The sequence below is a fragment of the Bufo bufo genome, chromosome 3, assembly GCF_905171765.1.
Source record: "Bufo bufo chromosome 3, aBufBuf1.1, whole genome shotgun sequence".
Classification (NCBI taxonomy): Eukaryota; Metazoa; Chordata; class Amphibia; order Anura; family Bufonidae; genus Bufo; species Bufo bufo.
The window spans coordinates 29,845,281-29,870,297 of record NC_053391.1 but is presented as its reverse complement, the minus strand read 5'-3'; the positions used below and the strand labels follow the sequence as shown (position 1 = coordinate 29,870,297).

The window sequence follows — 25,017 nt, the reverse complement described above, 5'->3', positions numbered from 1 at the left end:
GATAACCATACTTTATCACCTAACCCAAAGTTTACTCCTCGAGAGCGCTTTTTATCCGCATTGGTTTTAAGAACCTCTTGGGCTTTTTTCAGGTTCAACTGAACCTGGGCCCAAACTGTGCACAGTTCTTTAGCTACCAGATCAGCTTCCGGAATTTGTGAAGAAGACGACAAAAACAAACTCAACGCGGATGGAAACCAATATTACAAAAAAAAGGAGACATACCAATAGATGAGTTCACCTGGTTGTTAATGGCGAATTCAGCCAGGGGCAGATGCTTCACCCACAGCTGTTGGTTGTCGGAGACACCTCAAATACTGCTCCAGAGACTGGCTCAAACGTTCAGTTTGACCGTTGGTTTCCAGGTGAAAGGCCGAAGAAAAAGACAAAGAGATGTTACATTTTCGACAAAAGGCCCTCCAAAACCTAGAAACAAATTTAACACCTCTATCCGAAACCATATTCTCTGGAATTCCATGTAACCAAATAACATGATCAACAAACAGAGAAGCTAAAGTCTTGGCATTAGGCAGTTTTGACAGAGGGATGAAGTGCACCATTTTACTAAATCTGTCCACAACTACCCATATCACCGACTTACCCTCAGACACCGGCAAGTCAGTGATAAAGTCTATGGAATTATGGGACCAAGGTCTACTAAGGATGGGCAGTGGTCGTAACTCCCCCACCGGATGAGACTTAGGAGTCTTGGACCTGGCACAAACCTCACATGAAGACAAACCTGGAGACGAGTTCCTTGGTGGCATTAATACCCGGATGTCCACTAAACACGGAATTATGGCACTCGCCCAACAGTCAGAGACGTAAATGACCCGGGACAAATAATTTATCAGTAGGCCAAGTGTTGCCCCGCAGTTATTTCTGTCGTCAGATCAGAGGAGATCGAAGCCACAATGACACCTGCCGGTAATATTGGTTATGGTGGAGTATCAGAAGATTAAAAAGAACAAAAACTGCGGGATAAGGCGTCTGCTTTAATATTTTTATATCCTGGCCTGAAAGTAATAAAAAAATTAAAACGTGTAAAGAACAATGCCCACCTAGCTTGTCTGGGATTCAAACATTTAGCAGATTCCAAAAACATTAAGTTTTTATGATCCGTAATTACTGCAACCCGATGTTTAGCCCCCTCCAGAAAATGGCGCCATTCCTCAAAAGCCCATATAATAGCAAGTAACTCGATGACCAATGTCATAATTTCTCTCGGTAGAAGAGAATTTACGAGAAAAGAAAGCACAAGGTCTCAGGTTAGTGAGAGTTGAGGACCCCTGGGAGAGTACTGCCCCAACTCCATCCTTGGAAGCATCAACCTCAACCACAAAAGGCCGCTCTTGGTCAGGTTGAACTAATACTGGGGCGTTAATGAAACACCTCTTGAGTGTTTCAAAAGCCTTTATGGCCTCTGGTAACCAATTCACTAGATCAGCTCCCTTCTTGGTTAGATCCGTGAGAAGCTTGGCAATAATAGAAAAGTTCTTAATAAGTTTTTGATAATAATTTGCGAAACCCAAGAAGCTTTGTAACGCTTTAAGAGAGGAAGGTCTCACCCACTCCAAAATGGCCTGTACATTCCCTGGATCCATCTTGAAGGATTGGGGTGTGAGAATATATCCTAAAAACGAAGTTTCCTGCACTCCAAAAATACACTTCTCACCCTTCACGAACAGTCGGTTCTCCGAAGAACCTCCAGTACCTGTCTAGTGTGAATAACATGAGAATCCCAGTCAGGCAAATAAATCAGGATGTCATCTAAATAAACAATTACAAATTTTCCACTAAATTGTCTAAAGTTGTTATTGACAAAATTTTGGAAAACCGCCGGAGCATTACTTAACCTAAACGGCATCACTAAATATTCATAATGACCCTCTGGGGTATTAAAGGCCGTCTTCCACTCATCCCCCTCCTTAATTCGGATAAGATTATAGGCCCCCCTGAGATCAAGTTTAGCGAACCAGTGAGCTCCAAGAATTTGATTAAACAGGCCTGCAATCAACAGCAAGGGGTACTGATTCTTAACAGTAACTCTCTATAATCAATACACGGTCTCAATCCACCACCTTTCTTAGCAACAAAGAAAAACCCCGCCCCCGTAGGAGACACTGAGGGTCTAATATGTCCTTTTTGTAGACTCTCCCTCGAGTAGTCCCTCATAGACTTCCGTTCCGGACCTGACAAATTATAAATACGACCCCTAGGCTACTTAGATCCCGGAACAAGGTCTATGGCACAGTCATAAGGTCTATGAGGGGGAAGGAAATCTGCCTCGGACATAGAAAAAACATTAGCAAAGTCACTAATGTATGTGGGAAGAGAGTTTGACTCCGCAGAGACTCCAGCCTGAATAACAGGTAGACAACATGAATCACATTTCACACACCATTTCTCTAATTCACCCATGGACCAGTTGATGACTGGATTATGAACCTGGAGCCAAAGTATACCCAGAACTACCTCCACGGGTACATTTTTTAGAATAAAAAAAGAAGTACACTCCAAATGAAAGACCCCCACAGTCAAGGTTACTTTCGGAGTATAATATTCTACTGTCCTGCCCACCAACAGCGTGGAATCAATAGCAATTATCTAAATAGGGTTAGCAAGGGACACACCAAGGGAAAGAGAAAAGTTATGGTAAATAAAATTAGCGGCAGACCCAGAATCAACAAATGCCCTCCCAGAGCCCTTACTGAAGCCAAAAGAAACAACCACCGGCAACAACACTTTCTCTTTAACCACCTTGGGAAGTACCTTATCCTTCTGGGCATCAGGATGTGGAGATCTCCCGGAAGGAGGAACTTTAGGACATTGCCGTACCTCCGATTCTCCGCAGTAGAAGCAGAAACCCTTTTGATGTCTCAGATCCCTCCTGGTCATTCCGAGCTGCATAAGCTCTTCTGGAGGATTCTCCAATTGGACTCTTGAGGGTGAGGGATCGGATGTAAACACCAGCAGTGGAGACGTCAGTTTTTCTCTTTGTCTTTCCCTAATTCGTCAGTCCAGTCTAACATTTAGAGTCATAGTCTGTTCTAAAGTGTCAGGGAGGGGGTAACTGACCAACATATCTTTCAAGTCTTCTGAGAGCCCCAACCGAATCTGCCATCTAAGCGCTGGATCATTCCAACCAGAGGAAACGTACCATTTCCGGAATTTGATGCAATATAGGGTCCATGGTTTTAGGTATGGCCTGTGATTCTGTCACGTAGGGGTGGGAAGAGTGCAGCCCTGATCTCCACCCGAACCTCTGTCCCGTCTTAACTGATGGCGTACAACTTGGCAGCGGTCCCTAGCTTAGATACATGCAGGGCCTAAAGAGTACTAGAGTAAAACGTAACAGAGTCAGAGAAGCAAAGGTCAAAGCCAGGAGGTCACGCAGGTACACAAGGGAAAACACAATAGCAAGGTCAACAAAAACCGAAGTCAGAAGCAAAGAGGTCACGTCAATTCCAAAGTGTAACAAGGTCGAGGTCAGAAACAAAGCCGAGGTCCAAACACAATAGCAAGGTAACAATAGGAACGCTGGTAAAGGTAGAAAGACCAATCACAGGCAACCTGTGGCCAGCAGGCTGCCTGTTTAAATAGCCCAGACTGGTGAGTCACATGACGTGACCAGCATCACATGACTCGCATAACACAGCCCAACATAGCCGAGCGCTGATCATCATTATCGGTGCTCAGCTCTCCTGCTGCTTGTTGTCTAGGGGATGGAGGACACTGGCCACGCAGAGGAGGCATGCACGGCCAGATCCTTCCCGCACCCTGGTCCCCATGGAGAAGAGGACGTTGACCGTGACTTCGCTCCGTTATGCGTGTGGAATGCCGGTGGCGCTGCGAAGGGAGAGTTCACCGCCGGCTCCCCGTGAAAGCAGGAGATGTGTGGCTGTGTAGGGGTAGTAATAGTGGCAATAGTAGCAGCTGCAGCACAGTGTGGAACCTGATGGACAGGAAATGGGCAGCTGTGTAGGGATAGTAGTAGTAGAAGTAGATATACGGCTGGTACTGACTGTGCCACCCCTTACACTACTAAAGTTACCCACATTCTCCGTTGTGGATGGGCTGGATGGATTTTTCATTTTTCATTATCCCACCCATTAACTGCCTGTTGTTTACCAGACATTTTATTTTGTGGCCTATTTAAAGGCTATGACACTTTCAGGACAATTTTATTGTATTTTACTAATTTTATCAATTTGTCTTTATTAACCTCTTGGGGACACAGGGCGTACATGTCCCCTGTGTATTTCCGATCACAGCCGCGTGGCAGGCGGTGATCGGAACAGAGTGCCTGCTGAAATCATTCAGCAGGCACTCTGTGACAATGCCGAGGGGGGTCCTGTGACTCCCCCGTATCAGCGATCGTTGCAAATCGCAGGTCAATTCAGACCTGCGGTTTGCAACGCTTTCAGACGTTTCTGATCCCCACGGTCCGTGACCGCGGGGATCAGAAACTTCAAAATGACACATCTTTTCATTTTTAACCCCCTCCCCTGCGGCCCTCATTGTTATGTGCCGGCGGGCTGTGCAGTGGGAAGCGGGCGCGCGCGCGATCAGGCAGAAGTCTGATCAGACTAAATGTAAAGTGAAAATACAGTACAATACACTATATAGTGTACTGTTTTGTATTATACAGACATCAGACCCACTGGACCTTCAAGAACCAAGTGGGTCTGGGTCAAAAAAAATAATTAAAGTAAAAGTAAAAAAACACATTTATCACTGATTAAAAATAAAAAAAATAAAATGCACTACACATGTTTGATATCACCGCATCCGTAATGACCTGATCTATGAAACGGTCATGTTACTTTCCCCACACGGTGGAAGCCATAAATTCTTTTTATAAAAAACTATGATGGAATTTACATTTTGCCCACCTTACTTCCCAAAAAAGGTAATAAAAGTAATCAAAAAAGTCGTATGTACACCAAAATGATACCAATCAAACCGCCATTTCATCCCGCAAAAAATTAGCCCCTACATAGGACAATCGCCCCATAAAAAAAATATGGCTCTCAGACTATGGAGACATTAAAACATGATTTTTTTTTTTGTTTCAAAAATGATATTATTGCTTAAAACTTAAATAAATTTAAAAAAGTACATATTAAGTATCGCTGCATCTGTAAAAACCTGCTCTGTAAAAATAACACATGACCTAACCCCTCAGGTGAACACAGCAAAAAAAATAATATAATTACGGTGTCAAAAGCCATTTTGTCACCTTACATCACAAAAAGTGTAATAGCAAGCGACCAAAATGTCATTTGCACCCCAAGATAGTGCCAATCAACCGACATCTCATACCGCAAAAAATGAGCCTACATAAGACAGTCGCCCAAAAAAAAAAATATGGCTTTTAGAATGTGGAGAAACTAAACATTTTTATTTTTTCAAAAATGCTTTATTATGCAAAACTGAAACAAAACCCCCAAAAAGTAGTTATATTTGGTATTGTCACGTCCGTAACAACCTGCTCTATAGAAATAGCACACGTTCTAACCTGTCAGATCAATTATGTAAATAACAAAAAATAAAAACGGTCCCAAAACAGCTATTTTTTTTAGCATTTTCCATTTTAATCCATTTTTCCAGTAACAAAGCAAGGGTTAACAGCCAAACAAAACTCAATATTTATTGCCCCGATACTGTAGTTTGCAGAAACACCCCATATGTGGTCGTAAACTGCTGTATGGCCAACAAAACTGCCACCTTATCCCGTAGTTTCCAAAATGGGGTCACTTTTTTGGAGTTTCTACTGTAGGGGTGCATCAGGGGGGCTTCAAATGGGACATGGTGTAAATAAACCAGTCCAGCAAAATCTGCCTTCCAAAAACCATATGGCGTTCTATTCCTTCTGTGCCCTGCCGTGTGCCCGTACAGCAGTTTACGACCACATATGGGGTGTTTTGTTTGGCTGTTAACCCTTGCTTTGTTACTGTAAAAAATGGATTAAAATGAAAAATGTGCCCAAAAATTTAAATTCTGAAATGTTATCTCCATTTGCCATTAACTCTTGTGGAACACCTAAAGGGTTAACAAAGTTTGTAAAGTCTGTTTTGAATACCTTGAGGGGTGTAGTTTCTAGAATGGAGTAATTTTTGGGTGGTTTCTAATATGTAAGCCTCACAAAGGGACTTCAGACCTGAACTGGTCCTTAAAAAGTGGGTTTTGGAAACTTTCAGAAAAATTTCAAGATTTGCTTCTAAACTTCTAAGCCTTGTAACGTCCCCAAAAAATAAAATGGCATTCCCAAAATGATCCAAACATGAAGTAGACATATAGGAAATGTAACTTAATAACTATTTTTGGAGGTATTACTATGTATTATAAAAGTAGAGAAATTGAAACTTGGAAATTTGCAAATTTTTCCAAATTTTTGGTAAATTTGGTATTTTTTATAAATAAAAAAGAATTTCTTTGACTCCATTTTACCAGTGTCATGAAGTACAATATGTGACGAAGAAACAGTCTCAGAATGGCCTGGATAAGTAAAAGAGTTTTAAAGTTATTCACACATAAAGTGACACTGGTCAGATTTGCAAAAAATGGCCTGGTCCTTAAGGTGAAAATGAGCCCCGTCCTTAAGGGGTTAAAAAGTTTCATCAGTTTTTGAGATGCAGGGCTAAAAATCTGCCTACTTCCAGACTATCACTTCTGAGTCCTGTCAGCTGATGGCTCATGTGAAGCCTTATCTCTGATCTTTTGACTTCATAAATACAGACTTAAGGCTTCATTCACAAATCCGGCATGCCGGCAGGCTGTTCCAGCATAAATGCCAGCTGTCAGCAAGCAGCAGTATTTGTCTGGCTGATACTCAGCATTTATGCCAGAAAATTATCTGGGTCACAGCCTGATCCCATTATAGTCAATAGGTGTCCAGCGGTTGTGTCTATGGTGAGCACCGGTAGGATCTTTTCTCGGATCAGGATACTGTATTCCCAATTCTACTGTGAACATAACCCAAGCCATATTCTTATTATTTTGATAAGAGTTTAGCTATAATGAGTGTTTGTGAGGTCAGGTGATGAGAGATAAGGCTTCACAAGAGCCTTTAGTTCACTGGACCCAGATGTGGTATGCAAACAGGCTGATTTTTAATCCCTGTATCTCAAAAACTGCTGACAATTATTACAAAAGACCAATTTACAAAATTATTTTTAGCCCAAAATGAGTAAATTGCAACAAAGGTGTCTATAGCCTTTAAACACTGATTATTAAATAAGAATTAATAAGTATTCCTGTTCCCTTTGCAGGAATCTGCAACCTGCGCCAGGCTGCAAGGCTACTTACTGTCTCCCACAGGGTGCGTGCGAAGTTCCCAGCTCTTAAAGGGCCAGCACACAATCAAGGGGCCGGTGTATGGAATAGATTTTAGGAACCGGGAGATAGAAAAAGATGGTTGGTCGGTCCTCTTACTTCCAATTTGGAGCACTGCGCGTGCGCCGTGCAATGTACTGTGCCACCCTATATGAGTGGTGTGTTAAGTAGTACTATTCCTATCAGTTTAATCCCTGTTACGTCCGCTATCAGGGGCCGGTGTATGGAATAGATTTTAGGAACCGGGAGATGGAAAAAGATGCTTGGTCGATCCTCTTACTTCCAATTTGGGGCACTGCGAGTGCGCCGTGCAATGTACTGTGCTACCCTATATGAGTGGTATGTTAAGTAGTACTATTCCTATAAATTTAATCCCTGTTACGTCCCCTATCAGGGGCTGGTGTATGGAATAGATTTTTGGAACCGGGAGATGGAAAAAGATGCTTGGTCGGTCCTCTTACTTCCAATTTGGGGCACTGCGCGTGCGCCGTGCAATGTACTGTGCTACCCTATATGAGTGGTATGTTAAGTAGTACTATTCCTATTAGTTTAATCCCTGTTACGTCCCCTATCAGGGGCCGGTGTAGGGAATAGATTTTAGGAACCGGGAGATGGAAAAAGATGCTTGGTCGGTCCGCTTACTTCCAATTTGGGGCACTGCGCGTGCGCCGTGCAATGTACTGTGCTACCCTATATGAGTGGTATGTTAAGTAGTACTATTCCTATTAGTTTAATCCCTGTTACGTCCCCTATCAGGGGCCGGTGTAGGGAATAGACTTTAGGAACCGGGAGATGGAAAAAGATGCTTGGTCGGTCCTCTTACTTCCAATTTGGGGCACTGCGCGTGCGCCGTGCAATTTACTGTGCTACCCTATATGAGTGGTATGTTAAGTAGTACTATTCCTATTAGTTTAATCCCTGTTACGTCCCCTATCAGGGGCCGGTGTAGGGAATAGATTTTAGGAACCGGGAGATGGAAAAAGATGCTTGGTCGGTCCTCTTACTTCCAATTTGGGGCAATGCGCGTGCGCCGTGCAATCTACTGTGCCACCCTATATGAGTGGTGTGTTAAGTAGTACTATTCTTATCAGTTTAATCCCTGTTACGTCCCCTATCAGGGGACGTGGATCGAATAGATTTTAGACAACCGCAAAGAGTTGGCAATAGTTGACACACTCATGACATAAATTTTATTCCTCTATGCGTCAATCTTGATGTAGTGATGACTGTGCTCGTGCACACGTTTGGGAGATTGCAGACGATGGCGGTTTTTCAAAGCCTATGGTCGTGCGGAGGTAGTTCAGTGACAGTTAAGTGACCCATAAAACAATGATTCTGCAGTGTGGGCCCATTGTTGGCCTAGTAGGCTTTAATGATCACCTTAGATGATCACAAAGAAAATTCATGTTTTTTCTATGCAAAATTATCCAGCCGATCGCTTTTGGTCTGTTCACAATGAAGCAACGACCTTATCATCTGGGGTGTGCCAACATTGCCATTGCCAACACACTCATAGAGGTGATCGCTTCATTGTGATACGCAAGCCCCTTCACCACAACAAGGTAAGGACCACGAAGGGGAATTGACACATGTATGTGCCTTTTTTTTTGTTTTGTTTTTGCAGCCACAGTGCAGCACCAGAGGCCAGAAAAATTAGGCATGTACACATGCCTGAAAAATTAGGTATTGTTGCAGCGGCCTGAAAAATTGATGTTTTCCAGGCAGAAAGTGCACTAAAACATTGCGGCTTGAACCCTAGTTGGTGGCGGAGAAGTCACGCAAGTCATCCGGCATGCAGAGATTAAATACAGCAGCGTGTGGACCATTTTTAGCCCAAGGGATCTCATCAGGCCTTTTTTAGTCAAATGCATCCCCCACTGTCAGTCCCTTCGGGATCCATGCCTCATTCATCTTAATAAAGGTGAGGTAATCTAGACTTTTATGACCCAGGCGACTTCTCTTCTCAGTGACAATACATCCTGCTGCGCTGAAGGTCCTTTCTGACAGAACATTTGAAGCGGGGCAGGCCAGAAGTTCTATCGCAAATTGGGATAGCTCAGGCCACAGGTCAAGCCTGCACACCCAGTAGTCAATGGGTTCATCGCTCCTCAGAGTGTCGATATCTGCAGTTAAGGCGAGGTAGTCTGCTACCTGTCGGTCGAGTCGTTCTCTGAGGGTGGACCCGAAGGGCTGTGGCGATGCGTAGGACTTAAAAAGCTCTGCATGTCCTCCATCAACAACATGTCTGTAAAGCGTCCTGTCCTTGCCAGCGTGGTCGTGGTAGGAGGAGGATTACTTTCATCTCTTCCCCTGTTAGATTCCCGTTGTGCTGTGACATCACCCTTATACGCTGTGTAAAGCATACTTTTTAACTTGTTTTGGAACTGCTGCATCCTTTCCGACTTCCGGTAATTCGGTAACATTTCAGCCACTTTCTGCTTATACCGGGGGTCTAGTAGCGTGGCCACCCAGTACAGGTCATTCTCCTTCAGCCTTTTTATACGAAGGTCCCTCAACAGGCATGACAGCATGAAAGACCCCATTTGCACAAGGTTGGATGGCGAGCTACTCATGTCCCGTTCCTCATCCTCACTGATCTCATTGTAGGTCTGTTCTTCCCCCCCAGCCACGTACAACACCACGGGTACCAGATAGGTGACAACGAGCACCCTGGGATGCCTGCTGTGGTTGGTCTTCCTCCTCTTCAAAGCCACATTCCTCCTCTGACTCCTCTTCCTCAGACTCCTCTTCCAGCATTGCCGCAGGTCGAGCAAGCGATGCTGATAAGGCTGTTTCTGGTGGTGATGGTGACCACAATTCAATGCCGCCAACAAATTGCTTCCGTTGTCACACACCACTTTGCCGATCTCCAGTTGGTGCGGGGTCAGCCACTGATCGACCTGTGCGTTCAGGGCGGACAGGAGTGCTGGTCCGGTGTGACTCTCTGCTTTCAGGCAAGTCAACCCAAAGACGGCGTGACACTGTCGTATCCGGGATGTGGAATAGCCCCTGGGGAGCTGGGGGGGTGCAGTTGATGTGGAGCAAGACGCAGCAGCAGAAGAGGACTCAGCCGAGGAGGTTAGCGAAGAGGATGGAGTAGGAGGAGTAGAGGAGGTGGCAGCAGGCCTGCCTGCAAGTCGTGGCGGTGTCACCAACTCCTCTGCAGAGCCACGCATTCCATGCTTGGCAGCCGTCAGCAGGTTTACCCAATGCACAGTGTACGTGATATACCTGCACTGACTGTGCTTTGCAGACCAGGTATCAGTGGTCAGATGGACCCTTGCCCCAACACTGTGTGCCCGACATGCCATGACTTCCTTTTCCACAATAGAGTACAGGTTTGGGATTGCCTTTTGTGAAAAAAAAATTTGGCCGGGTACCTTCCACTGCGGTGTCCCAATAGCTACAAATTTTTTGAAGGCCTCAGACTCCACCAGCTTGTATGGTAAAAGCTGGCGGGCTAAGAGTTCCGACAAGCCAGCTGTCAGACGCCGGGCAAGGGGGTGACTCTGTGACATTGGCTTCTTACGCTCAAGCATTTCCTTGACAGACACCTGACTGTGGGTAGATGAGATGGAACTGCTGAAGGTGAGAGGCGGAGTGGCGGGTGGTTGAGAGGGGGCAAGGAGGACAGCAGTGGTTGACGTGGCTGAAGATGCTGGACCAGGAGGAGGATGGTGGCTTTGAGTTTGTGTGCTGCTTGTACTCATCATGTGTTGATCCCATAGGCGTTTTTGATGTGAGATCATGTACCTTCGCAAAGCAGTTGTACCTAGGTGGGTGTTGGACTTCCCACGATTCAGTTTCTTTTGGCACAGGTTGCAAATGGCATCGCTGTTATCAGAGGCAGACACGCAAAAAAAATGCCACACTGCTGAGCTTTGCAATGACGTCATTACGGTGGTGGCAACAGCATGCGTTGATTGGCGTGCTGTCTGGCTGACCCCGGGTGCCGATGCATGCTGTCTGACTGTGCCACTAGCTCCTTGTGACGACCTTTACCCCTGCTTCCAACTCGTCTCCTCCTCCTCTCTGTCTCCCCATCTGAACTTTCCCCCTGTTCTTCTTCTCTTCGAGCAGGCACCCACGTGACATCCACGGACACATCGTCATCATCAACCGCTTCACTTGTATCTGACAACTTAGCAAAGGAAGCAGCAGCGGGTACAACATCATCATCATCATCACACCGTACGTTCATGTGTGTAATGCAGCCTGACTGAGACATATTCCTGTTATCTACATCCTCTGGCAATAATGTTTGCGCATCACTTATTTCTTCCAACTGATGTGTAAATAACTCCTCTGACAGATCAAGTGAAGCAGCTATGGTACTAATGTTGGTGGTGGCGGGAGGCGGGCGAGTGGTAACTTGAGAGGTGCCCGAAGCTGAGCTGGAGGAGGATAGTGCGTCAAGGTTCCGAGCGGAAGCTGTAGAAGATTGGGTGTCCTGTGTTAGCCAGTCAACTATGTTCTCAGAACTTTTCGAGTTCAGGGTACGTGGCCTCTGAACACTGGGCATTATTCTAGGGCCAAAGGAAATCTCAGCACCACGACCACGACGGCCCCTGTGGGGTGGCCTGCCTCTGCCTGTAATTTTTGATTAGTGGTACTATGCGTGCAAGGTACTGTGCCACCCGATATGAGTGGTGGGCAGTGGGCACAGTACAGTCTGTGGGCCTGACACACACTGGCAGGCAACTGCAATTATATTACAGAGAAAAAATGGTATTACTTTTTTATCTGCAAGCTACTGTGCCACCAGATATGAGTGGTGGGCACTGGCAGTGGGCACAGTACACTCTGTGGGCCTGACACACACTGGCAGGCAACTGCAATTATATTACAGAGAAAAAATTGTATTGCTTTTTTATCTGCAAGCTACTGTGCCACCAGATATGAGTGGTGGGCACTGGCAGTGGGCACAGTACAGTCTGTGGGCCTGACACACACTGACAGGCAACTGCTATATATATAGAAAAAAAAAGGAAAAAAAAAGCAGACTCATGTACTAGCCCTAAAAAGGGCTTTTTGGGGTGCTGTCAGGACGCTGTCCTTACAGCAGATCAGATGAGTCTTTGAGGACTGGAGTGGACACAGAACACTGGCCTAGCTAACGATTTCCCTATTAATTCAGCAGCAGCAGCACTCTCCCTGCTCTCACTAACACTGCAGCTTCAGAATGAATCTATGATGGATGCTGTCCTTGCTTTTTGATAGAGGTGGGAGGGTCTGGGAGGGAGGGTATGCTGATTGGCTGGAATGTGTCTGCTGACTGTGAGGTACAGGGTCAAAGTTTGCTCAATGATGACGTATAGGGGGCGGACCGAACATCACATATGTTCGCCAGGCGCGGCGAACGCGAACAAGCGATGTTCGCCGGGGACATCTCTAATTGCCATTCTGTGGCCTCCTCATGCTGCTGCTGCTGCCGCCTCCACACTATGTCACCTTGCCCTTTTGGTCTCCTCATGCTGCTGCTAATACCTCCACACTATGTTACGTTGCCACTCTGTGGTCTCCTCATGCTGATGCTAAATTAGCACTAGGTATCTGGGTCACTCTGTGGCCTCATCATGCTGCTGCTGCTGCCACCTCCACACTATGTCATCTTGCCACTCTGTGGTCTCCTCATGCTGCTGATAACTTAACACTATGTCACATTGCCATTCTGTGGCCTCCTCATGCTGCTGCTGCCACCTCTACAATATGTCACCTTGCCAATCTGTGGTCTCCTCATGCTGCTGCTAAATCAACACTATGTCACTGGGTCACTTTGTGGCCTCCACATGCTGCTGCTGCCACCTCTAGACTATGTCACGTTGCCACTCTGTGATTCATTTTATGCTGCTGCTAAATCAACACTATGTCACTGGGTCACTTTGTGGCCTCCTCATGCTGCCGCTGTTGCCACCTCCACACTATGTCATTTTGCCACTCTGTGGCCTCTTCATGCTGCTGCTAAATCAACACCATGTCACTGGATTTCTCTGTGGCCTCCTCATGCTGCTGCCTCCTCCACACTATGTCACCTTGCCACTCTGTGGTCTCTTCATGCTGCTGCTAAATCAACACTATGTCACTGTGTCACTCTGTGGCCTTCTCATGCTGCTGCTGCTGCCACATCCACACTATGTTACCTTGCCACTCTGTGGCCTCCTCATGCTGCTGCTAATTCAACACTATATCACTGGGCCACTCGGTGGCTTCATCATGCTGCTGCCACCTCAAAACTATGTAAATGGGCCACTCTGTGGTCTCCTTATGCTGCTGCTGCCACCTCCCCAGTATGTCATTGGGCACTCTGTGGACTACTCAAGCTCCCACCCTCCTCACTTTATGACTGGGCCACTATTTTGCCTTTTTGGCCTGGTTGACTCCATCATTTATTTGACCCTTCTTCTGATCTGTCAGAAGGAAGTAAAAATGAGACGCACAATGGATCCTGTCTGTGTAGCAGCTGTAAGGCCTGTATGGTCCCATCATAATTGGCTTATGATTTGGTAGCCAAAAACAGGAGTGGGTACAAAACACAGAAGACATGCAAATATTCCTTTTACGTGTCATCTCTGTTTTGGATCCACTCCTGTTTTTTTTGGCATTAGCAGTACTGATGGATTACTATGACTACGGTGTAAAAGGAGTGCACTCTTTCACTCCACAGTTGGATCTTGGGCCTCTGCATGGTTCTATATACCTGGCGTTAACATCGACCTGTAAGGCTGAGCTCACACTTGAGTTATTTGGTCAGTTTCGGACCCGTAACTGCCCAAATAAGTGAAGTGTGCAGTGATTCTAAGAGCGACGCCTGTCATCTGCATGTCATACTGACTCACAGTATTGTTTCACTACCACAGCAGACTCCCTATGCGTGTTACTGCAAGGTACAGTGTTCTACATCATTATACAGGCTCTCTGCAGCCAAGAAATAGCTGTCCCGCGATTCGCCGCAAATAAATTCGTATCGAAAAGAATCTTTTCGGATAATTCAGCGAACCGGCCGAATCAAATTTTTGCGTTGAAATACATGGAATTAGAGATATAGATAAGCATTCATATCATAAAATGTAAACATAACATTTTTGTCATTTTTGGTAACCCTACAATCAGAACAACCCACACAATAAAGTGTATTTGTTATTTACAGTGCTTGTTAAATAAATTACATTTTTTTTTTCCTATTCCACCAAATATAAATGAATATAAATTAATTGCTGGTTTATACTGTATGTACAGTACTCCGAGAAGGTGCCAAAAATGCACCTGAATAAATAATTTTTTTTATAAAGTTACAAAAAATGAAATAAATAAAAATTAAAGAACGAAGTCATGCTGAGAACGTGATGAGGCGAAAAGTGAAACATTTCTAAAATTTTAAAGGGATTTTATGAAAATGTATAGCTTATTGTTACCACAGGACCATCAAGGTCTGACCAGTGTGGTCCAACTATAGGGTTCTCCAGGGCTCATCAAAGCAGCAGCTATATATTTTACATATCTATAAATATCACATAAACTGCTGGACCTCTTCATAATCATTTTGTATCTTCGGGGCGTCCCTGTTCACCACTTGTTTGAAGCAGGTCCTGCAATATAGAAATAGACAAACATTTTTTTTTTAAAAGCCAGAAATGTTTGCAAATCCATTAATTAGAGAAAACAACAAGGGAGCTGTTTATATGTTTCCTTATGCAAGTTCCATATGCAAGCTATATATATTTGGAGAATATAATACCTCAATCCCATTAGATATAATGGAGTCATTTTCTCTTCTGGTTTCTTTATACATTTTTCTCTTCACGTTTGCTTATTGGAGTCAGCCCTGTAATGTCTGAATTACTAGTAGAAAGAGGGAGGCGCTCATGCCGCTCTACAGAGCACTAGTGAGACCTCACTTGGAGTATTGTGCTCAGTACTGGAGACCATATCTCCAGAAGGATATTGATACTTTGGAGAGAGTTCAGAGAAGAGCTACTAAACTAGTACATGGATTGCAGGATAAAACTTACCAGGAAAGATTAAAGGACCTTAACATGTATAGCTTGGAAGAAAGACGAGACAGAGGGGATATGATAGAAACTGCTAAATACATAAAGGGAATCAACAAGGTAAAAGAGGAAAGAATATTTAAAATAAGAAAAACTGCTACAAGAGGACATAGTTTTAAATTAGAGGGGCAAAGTTTTAAAAGTAATATCAGGAAGTATTACTTTACTGAGAGAGTAGTGGATGCATGGAATAGCCTTCCTGCAGAAGTGGTAGCTGCAAATACAGTGGAGGAGTTTAAGCATGCATGGGATAGGCATAAGGCCATCCTTCATATAAGATAGGGCCAGGGGGCTATCCATAGTATTCAGTATATTGGGCAGACTAGATGGGCCAAATGGTTCTTATCTGCCGACACATTCTATGTTTTTATGTTTCTATGTCTGCTCTGAGCCAATCAGATGTTCCCCCACTAACCTTCCTCCGAGATGGATATTTTAGTTACTTAAGTGGTTTTTGGATATTTACAAAGAGCATATATATATATATATATATATATATATATATATACAGTACAGACCAAATGTTTGGACACACCTTCTCATTCAAAGAGTTTTCTTTATTTTCATGACTGAAAATTGTAGATTCACACTGAAGGCATCAAAACTATGAATTAACACATGTGGAATTATATACATAACAAACAAGTGTGAAACAACTGAAAATATGTCATATTCTAGGTTCTTCAAAGTAGCCACCTTTTGCTTTGATTACTGCTTTGCACACTCTTGGCATTCTCTTGATGAGCTTCAAGAGGTAGTCCCCTGAAATGGTTTTCACTTCACAGGTGTGCCCTGTCAGGTTTAATAAGTGGGATTTCTTGCCTTATAAATGGGGTTGGGACCATCAGTGGCGTTGAGGAGAAGTCAGGTGGATACACAGCTGATAGTCCTACTGAATAGACTGTTAGAATTTGTATTATGGCAAGAAAAAAGCAGCTAAATAAAGAAAAACGAGTGGCCATCATTACTTTAAGAAATGAAGGTCAGTCAGTCAGCCGAAAAATTGGGAAAACTTTAAAAGTAAGGGCTATTTGACCATGAAGGAGAGTGATGGGGTGCTGCGCCAGATGACCTGGCCTCCACAGTCACCGGACCTGAACCCAATCGAGATGGTTTGGGGTGAGCTGGACCGTAGAGTGAAGGCAAAAGGGCCAACAAGTGCTAAGCATCTCTGGGAACTCCTTCAAGACTGTTGGGAGACCATTTCAGGGGACTACCTCTTGAAGCTCATCAAGAGAATGCCAAGAGTGTGCAAAGCAGTCATCAAAGCAAAAGGTGGCTACTTTGAAGAACCTAGAATATGACATATTTTCAGTTGTTTCACACTTGTTTGTTATGTATATAATTCCACATGTGTTAATTCATAGTTTTGATGCGTTCATAGTCATGAAAATAAAGAAAACTCTTTGAATGAGAAGGTGTGTCCAAACTTTTTGTCTGTACTGTATATATATATCTATATATATTTTTATATATATATATATATATATACACTGCTCAAAAAAAGAAAGGGAACACAAAAAAAAACACATCCTAGATCTGAATTAATTAAATATTCTTCTGAAATACTTTGTTCTTTACATAGTTGAATGTGCTGACAACAAAATCACACAAAAATTAAAAAATGGAAATCAAATTTTTCAACCCATGGAGGTCTGGATTTGGAGTCACCCTCAAAATTAAAGTGGAAAAACACACTACAGGCTGATCCAACTTTGATGTAATGTCCTAAAACAAGTCAAAATGAGGCTCAGTAGTGTGTGTGGCCTCCACGTGCCTGTATGACCTCCCTACAACGCCTGTGCATGCTCCTGATGAGGTGGCGGATGGTCTCCTGAGGGATCTCTTCCCAGACCTGGACTAAAGCATCTGCCAACTCCTGGACAGTCTGTGGTGCAACGTGACGTTGGTGGATAAAGCGAGACATGATGTCCCAGATGTGCTCAATTGGATTCAGGTCTGGGGAACGGGCGGGCCAGTCCATAGCATCAATGCCTTCGTCTTGCAGGAACTGCTGACACACTCCAGCCACATGAGGTCTAGCATTGTCTTGCATTAGGAGGAACCTAGGGCCAACCGCACCAGCATATGGTCTCACAAGGGGTCTGAGGATCTAATCTCGGTACCTAATGGCAGTCAGGCTACCTCTGGCGAGCACATGGAGGTCTGTGCGGCCCTCCAAAGAAATGCCACCCCACACCATTACTGACCCAATGCCAAACCGGTCATACAGGAGGATGTTGCAGGCAGCAGAACGTTCTCCACGGCGTCTCAAGACTCTGTCACGTCTGTCACATGTGCTCAGTGTGAACCTGCTTTCATCTGTGAAGAGCACAGGGCGCCAGTGGCGAATTTGCCAATATTGGTGTTCTCTGGAAAATGCCAAACGTCCTGCACGGTGTTGGGCTGTAAGCACAACCCCCACCTGTGGACTTCAGGCCCTCATATCACCCTCATGGAGTCTGTTTCTGACCGTTTGAGCAGACACATGCACATTTGTGGCCCGCTGGAGGTCATTTTGCAGGGCTCTTGCAGTGCTCCTCCTGTTCCTCCTTGCACAAAGGCGAAGGTAGTGGTCCTGCTGCTTGGTTGTTGCCCTCCTACGGCCTCCTCCAAGTCTCCTGATGTACTGGCCTGTCTCCTGGTAGCGCCTCCATGCTCTGGACACTACGCTGACAGACACAGCAAACCTTCTTGCCACAGCTTGCATTGATGTGCCATCCTGGATAAGCTGCACTACCTGAGCCACTTGTGTGGGTTGTAGACTCAGTCTCATGCTACCACTAGAGTGAAAGCACTGCCAGCATTCAAAAGTGACCAAAACATCAGCCAGGAAGCATAGGAACTGAGAAGTGATCTGTGGTCACCACCTGCAGAACCACTCCTTTATTGGGGGTGTCTTGCTAATTGCCTATAATTTCCACCTGTTGTCTATCCCATTTGCACAACAGCATGTGAAATTAATTGTCACTCAGTGTTGCTTCCTAAGTGGACAGTTTGATTTCACAGAAGTGTGATTGACTTGGAGTTACATTGTGTTGTTTAAGTGTTCCCTTTATTTTTTTGAGCAGTGTATATATATATATATATATATATATATATATATATATAAAAATGATGAAAGTTCGGGGCAGCACACCTGGTAGCAAGTGTTGGGTGCCAGCGGTGTCGACACTCGATCCAAAGTATCCAATAGCCAAAAGAATAAACACACCGCAGCACATCCGTATGGTGAAAAATGGTGGGATCCTTTATTCACCCAAGCAGCGACGTTTCGGTCCGCTTGCTGGGACCATTCTCAAGAATGGTCCCAGCAGGCGGACCGAAACGTCGCTGCTTGGGTGAATAAAGGATCCCACCATTTTTCACCATACGGATGTGCTGCGGTGTGTTTATTCTTTTTATATGTATATATATATATATATATATAATGAGTGTGTGTGTGTGTGTGTGTGTGTATGTATGTATGTCAGCTAAAGGAATCCACACCGTACATCAGTTGTCCGGGAACATTTTAGACCGGGGCTGAGCTCTCTAGGAAGTACCGTTCCTGAGATATTCGCTCTCTAGGATGTACTGTTCCTGAGATATTGCCAAAAAATGCATTAGCCAATAGAAGCCTGGTCACATGACCCTTATCAGCCAATAGAAGCTCGCAGGCCCTTAGTCTCAACATACACTCAGGCCACCCTCAAAAGATGGACTTAAAAACACCGCTCCTAGGTCCTGTTAAGCCATGCCCCCAGCCAATTAGGCCACACCCCTCCAACTCTGCAGCCAATGGGGATTGAAAAAATGAAGGTAAAAATTGCAGGGGTGGGAGGGAATATGACTTTCTCCCTGCAGCTCACGCTCAGACAGTACAGTGCTGCTGTCTGAGAGTGAGCTATTCAAAAGAACATCCCTGTTTCTGTCTAGGCCCTGCGCTGTCCAGCCTAAGACCAGACCTCTGGCCACTCTAAGGACAGGCTGCTGTGGAGGTCACAGTTAAGCGGACGGTCCACTATGGAGGTCAGTGTTAAGGGGCAGATTGCTGTAGAGGCCACTGTTAAGGGGACAGGGTGTTGTGGAAATCACTGTTAAAGGGTTTCTGTCACCCCATTAAACAGTTTTTTTTTTTTTTCATTAATAATAATCCCTATAGTGCGATCTCTTGATACATAATAAAATTAATCATTTTGATTCAGTAGATTTAGCTAAAAAACGATTTTTAAAATATGCTAATTACCTTGCTACCAGCAAGTAGGGCGGCTACATGCTGGTAGCTGCCGCATCCTCCGTTCGTAATAATGCCCCCTCGGCATGCTGATTGACAGGGCCAGGGAAGTGAATCCTTCTCTGCTGGCGCTGTTCGAATTCGAAATCTCGCGCCTGCGCCGTACCTGGCTTCAATCGGCGCAGGCGCACTGAGAGGCGGCCGCTCGCTCGACCGCTCCATCCTCAATGCGCCTGCGTCGATGACGTCATCGCATACACCCGGAAGAGAAGACGCCGGCGTCTTCTCTTCCGGGTGTATGCGATGACGTCATCGACGCAGGCGCATTGAGGATGGAGCGGTCGAGCGAGCGGCCGCCTCTCAGTGCGCCTGCGCCGATTGAAGCCAGGTACGGCGCAGGCGCGAGATTTCGAATTCGAACAGCGCCAGCAGAGAAGGATTCACTTCCCTGGCCCTGTCAATCAGCATGCCGAGGGGGCGTTATTACGAACGGAGGATGCGGCAGCTACCAGCAAGTAGCCGCCCTACTTGCTGGTAGCAAGGTAATTAGCATATTTTAAAAATCGTTTTTTAGCTAAATCTACTGAATCAAAATGATTAATTTTATTATGTATCAAGAGATCGCACTATAGGGATTATTATTAATGAAAAAAAAAAAAACTGTTTAATGGGGTGACAGAAACCCTTTAAGGAGACGGGGTACTGTGGAGGTCACTAATAAAGGGGCGGCTGCTGTGGAGGTCACTGTTAAATGGGTATGCTGCTGTGGAGGGCACTGTTAAGGGGGCGGGATGCTGTCGAGGTTATGGTTAAAGGGGCGGGCTCTGTGGAAGTCACTGATAAGAGGGCGGGATGCTGTGGAGGTCACTGATAAGGGGGCGGGCGCTGTGGAGATCTCTGTTATGGGGACAGGAAACTGTGGAGGTCACAGTTAAGGGGATGGTCCGCTGTGGAAGTCAGTGTTAAGGGGCGGGGTGCTGTAGAAGTCACTGTTAGGGGGCGGAGTGTTGTGGAGGTCACATTTTAAGGGAACAGAGCTCTGTAGAGTCCACTGTTAAGGGGGCGGGATGTTGTGGAAATCACTGTTAGGGTACTGTGGAGGTCACTAATAAAGAGGCCGCCGCTGTGGAGGTCACTGTTAAATGGGCAGGCACTGTGGAGGCCACTGTTAAGGGGGGAGGGGACTGTGGAGACCACTATTAAAGGGTCACTGGTAAGGGAGCTGGGTACAGTGGAGTTCACTGTTAAGTGAGCCGGGTACTGTGGCAGTCACTGTTAAAGGGGCATTTGCTGTGTAGGTCTCTGTTAAGGGGGCCAGGAATGGTGGAGGTCAGTTAAGGGGATGGTCTGCTATGGAGGTCAGTGTTAAGGGGCAGATTGCTGTAGAGGCCACTGTTAAGGGGGCGGGGTGTTGTGGAAATCACTGTTAAGGAGACGGGGTAGTGTGTAGGTCACTAATAGAGGGGCGGCCGCTGTGGAGGTCACTGTTAAGGGGGGAGGGGACTGTGGAGGCCACTATTAAAGGGGCAGCGGGGTACTGTGAGGTCACTGTTAAGGGAGCAGGTTACAGTGGAGGTCACTGTTAAGTAAGCGGGGTACTGTGGCAGTCAATGTTAAAGGGGCATTCACTGTGGAGGTCTCTGTTAAAGGGGCTGGGAATGATGGAGATCAGTTAAGGGGACTGTAACCTATGGTCAGTGTTAAGGGGTGGGTGCTGTAGAGGTCACTGTCAAGGGGGTGGGGTGCTGTGGAACTCACTGTTATAAGGGCAGGCTGCTGTAAAGGTCAAAGTTAAGGGGGAGGTCTGCTGTGGAGGTCCCATTTTAAGGGACAGGGCACTGTGGGGATGGTCAGTGTTAAGGGGTGGGTAGCTGTGGAGGTCACTGTTATAGTGGATACTGTCTATCTTTTAACGACACACAAATATTAAATGAAATAGATGAAATATACCCGTGTGAAGCTGGGTCCTTCTGCTAGTATATTATATACAGTATATATATATATATATATATATATATATATGTATCTGAGAAAAATGGCGGCACTGGCAAATGATGAAAGGTTGGGTGCACGCTCTTGAGGGAATATGCTTCTTACCCCAATGAACAGTCCAGAAAATGAACGCACTCCAGTAAATTATGAACAAAGGACTCCTTTAATCACCCATGCGGTACAACGTTTCGGCACAATACTAGAGCCTTTTTCATATATATATTGGCTGAATGACCCGGCTTCGCTCGGGTATATTAATCTATTTCATTCAATGTTTGTGTGTCGTTAAAAGATATCAACACTATCCACTATAACAGTGACATCTACAGGAGTGGCGTAGGGATCGCCATAGCAACCATAGCAGTGGCTATGGGGCCCTACGCCACTGGGGGCCCGTCCGGGCCGCCTTCTGTTGATTTTTTTATTTAGATTTTTATATTTACATACACACCACACACAGGCAGCCAGGCCCGAGCTGCGGACCGCCCGCCCACTAGACTAGTGTAGTGGGCGGGGCGCGGGCGGTCCGTGGCTCGGGCCTGGCTGGGGAGGAGTCAGGACTGGAGCAGGGCGCACGCAGGGTCGGGCCGACACAGAGGCTGGGGAGGCTCCAGCCAGGCCACTGAGTAAGATCCGATGGTATATTCTAACCCCCAGGCGTTCCCATGGTGACGGGGACACTTGCCTGGGGGTTAGAATATACCATCGGATCTGAGTTTTCACGAGCTCAGTGAGATCGTAAAAACTCAAATCTGATGGTATATTCTAACCCCCAGGCGTTCCCATGGTGACAGGGACTCTTGCCTGGGGGTTAGAATATACAAGGGCCACGCCGCTCACAGGAGTATATTTATAAACTAATCAGTAACTAACTACTAATTTAACTTTAATCATTGACATTGCTGATCTCTTTACTGGGATATCTTACTCTGTCTTAGCTCCGGTAACAGCAGGCAGTGCGGGAGGGCGGCGCTCACTCACTGACGTCACGCGCCTGCGCCGCCTAGTGGAAGGAGCAGGCGCGTGACCGTCAGTGAGTGAGCGCCGCCCTCCCGCACTGCCTGCTGTTACCGGAGCTAAGACAGAGTAAGATATCCCAGTAAAGAGATCAGCAATGTCAATGATTAAAGTTAAAGTTACTGATTAGTTTATAAATGTACTCCTGTGAGCGTCGGGGAGGGGGATCTGTTGATGTTACTGTTTAGGGGAGAGGGATCTGTGGATGGCACTGTTTAGGGGAGGGGGGATCTGTGGATGGCACTATTTAGGGGAGGGGGGATCTGTGGATGGCACTATTTAGGGGAGGGGGGATCTGTGGATGGCACTATTTAGGGGAGGGGGATCTGTGGATGGCACTGTTTAGGGGAGGGGGGATCTGTGGATGGCACTGTTTAGGAGAGGGGGATCTGTGGATGGCACTGTTTAGGGGAGGGGGGATCTGTGGATGGCACTATTTAGGGAAGGGGGATCTGTGGATGGCACTGTTTAGGGGAGGGGGGATCTGTGGATGGCACTATTTAGGGGAGGGGGATCTGTGGATGGCACTATTTAGGGGAGGGGGATTTGTGGATGGCACTGTTTAGGGGAGAGGGATCTGTGGATGGCCCTATTTAGGGGAGGGGGATCTGTGGATGGCACTATTTAGGGGAGGGGGATCTGTGGATGGCACTATTTAGGGGAGGGGGATCTGTGGATGGCACTATTTAGGGAAGGGGGATCTGTGGATGGCACTATTTAGGGGAGGGGGATTTGTGGATGGCACTATTTAGGGGAGGGGGATCTGTGGATGGCACTATTTAGGGGAGGGGGATCTGTGGATGGCACTACTTAGGGGAGGGCGATCTGTGGATGGCACTATTTAGGGGAGGGCGATCTGTGGATGGCACGGGGGGGGCCATAATTTTTTTTTGCTATGGGGCCAATGCATTTCTAGCTACGCCCCTGATCTACAGCACCCCGCCCCAAAACAGTGACCTTCACAGCCCCCCACCCCATAACACTGACCCCCCCACAGTGCCCCGTCCCTAAAATTGGACCTCCACAGCAGCCCACCCCCTTAACTTTGACCTTTACAGCAGCCTTCCCCTTTAACAGTGACTTTCACAGCATACCACCACATTGACAGTGACCTCGACAGGGGCCCACCCCTTTAACAGTGGCCTTTACTGGATCGGGGGTGTGTTCTTTTGAACAGCTCACTCTAAGACAGCAGCACTGTGCTGTCTGAGTGTAAGCTGCAGGAAGAAAGTCACCCTCCCTCCCAACCCTGCAGCTGACAGAAGTTGATTTTTAACTTCATTTTTTCAATCCCAGTCGGCTTGAGCCCCGGATGTTTTGTCCAATGCGCCGAATGTTATGCTGGCCCCACCCCCCTTGTACTTGTTCCGCTACTTGAGGGCTGTGGGGGCATGAGTTCAGTTACTTCAGTGCACAATCCCGTTCTGCAGCACATGATCCCGCAAGACCCGCCGCTGTAGGTCACGGGTCTCACGGGATCACGCGTAGCAGGACAGGATTGCGCACCGAAGTGACTGAACTCATGCCCATGTAGCCAGCAGATCAGAAACCCTGTTTCAGGGTTTTTGGCCCTCATCAGTGCAGATCAGGGTGCTTGGTTGGCAGGTTGGTAGGTAAGAGGCCTTTGATGTAGGTCTCAGGTTGTATTGTTTCTCTTTGTTAAGACCACCAAAACTGGTGTTTTAAAGCCAGGCAATGCACTCTGGGAAAATGGCTATGCAGATTAGCTCTCTTCCAACAGAATGACACTCACCTTATTGATCCCCTGTTATGAGGTCCTCACTGGTCTCTGCTTCCTGGTCCTGGTTTGATACAGGATATGTCTGGAAATACTTGCTCATCCAATCAATGAGTAGTATTGTACTGGACTTGCCACCATCTCTCTTTTGAGGACAGATGTGTGGGAGGCACCAAATGGGTTAGATCAATGGCTGATGCGGGTAAACACTGAGGCCAGTGACTGGCTGAATGCTCAGTCCAAGTTATTTCCTGAGTGTTGAGTCTGGGACCCGGAAATGGCAGAAGTGAGGACCAAAGCAACATGGAATCGACGAGGTGAGTGATGATTGTTATTTGTAACCCATTATAACACCATTTTTTTAAAACTATTCCCTGGAAGAAATTATTTTATTGTTTAACCCATTACTGCTATAACCACCTTTGCTCTCCTGGAAAAGATTTCTCCATGAATTTTCAAGCCTAAATCACCGTGGATTAGTTGAGTTGAAATTCGATTTGATTATATAGGTCTAAGTTCAGGCTGGTCAAGTTCTTCCATGAAATTGATCATGCATTGTCATGATTAAAGGTTCTTTATACATCCCAACCCCACCCATCAAGTACTTAAAGGGGACACTTATCCCTTATCCACAGAATAAATGTCTAAACAGCAGGGATCCGATCGCT

The 25,017-nt window shown here is 46.0% G+C and overlaps 1 protein-coding gene across 1 annotated transcript in view; it reads right to left on the bottom strand.

Annotated features, from left to right (window-relative positions):
- Positions 1-25,017, bottom strand: part of LOC120994442 (cell surface glycoprotein CD200 receptor 1-A-like) — a 98,249-nt gene that overhangs the window by 3,811 nt on the left and 69,421 nt on the right. Inside the window, exon 5 of the mRNA XM_040423001.1 lies at positions 14,864-14,924. Coding sequence (XP_040278935.1) covers positions 14,864-14,924 — 61 coding nt within the window. The remainder of the gene's footprint in view (positions 1-14,863; positions 14,925-25,017) is intronic.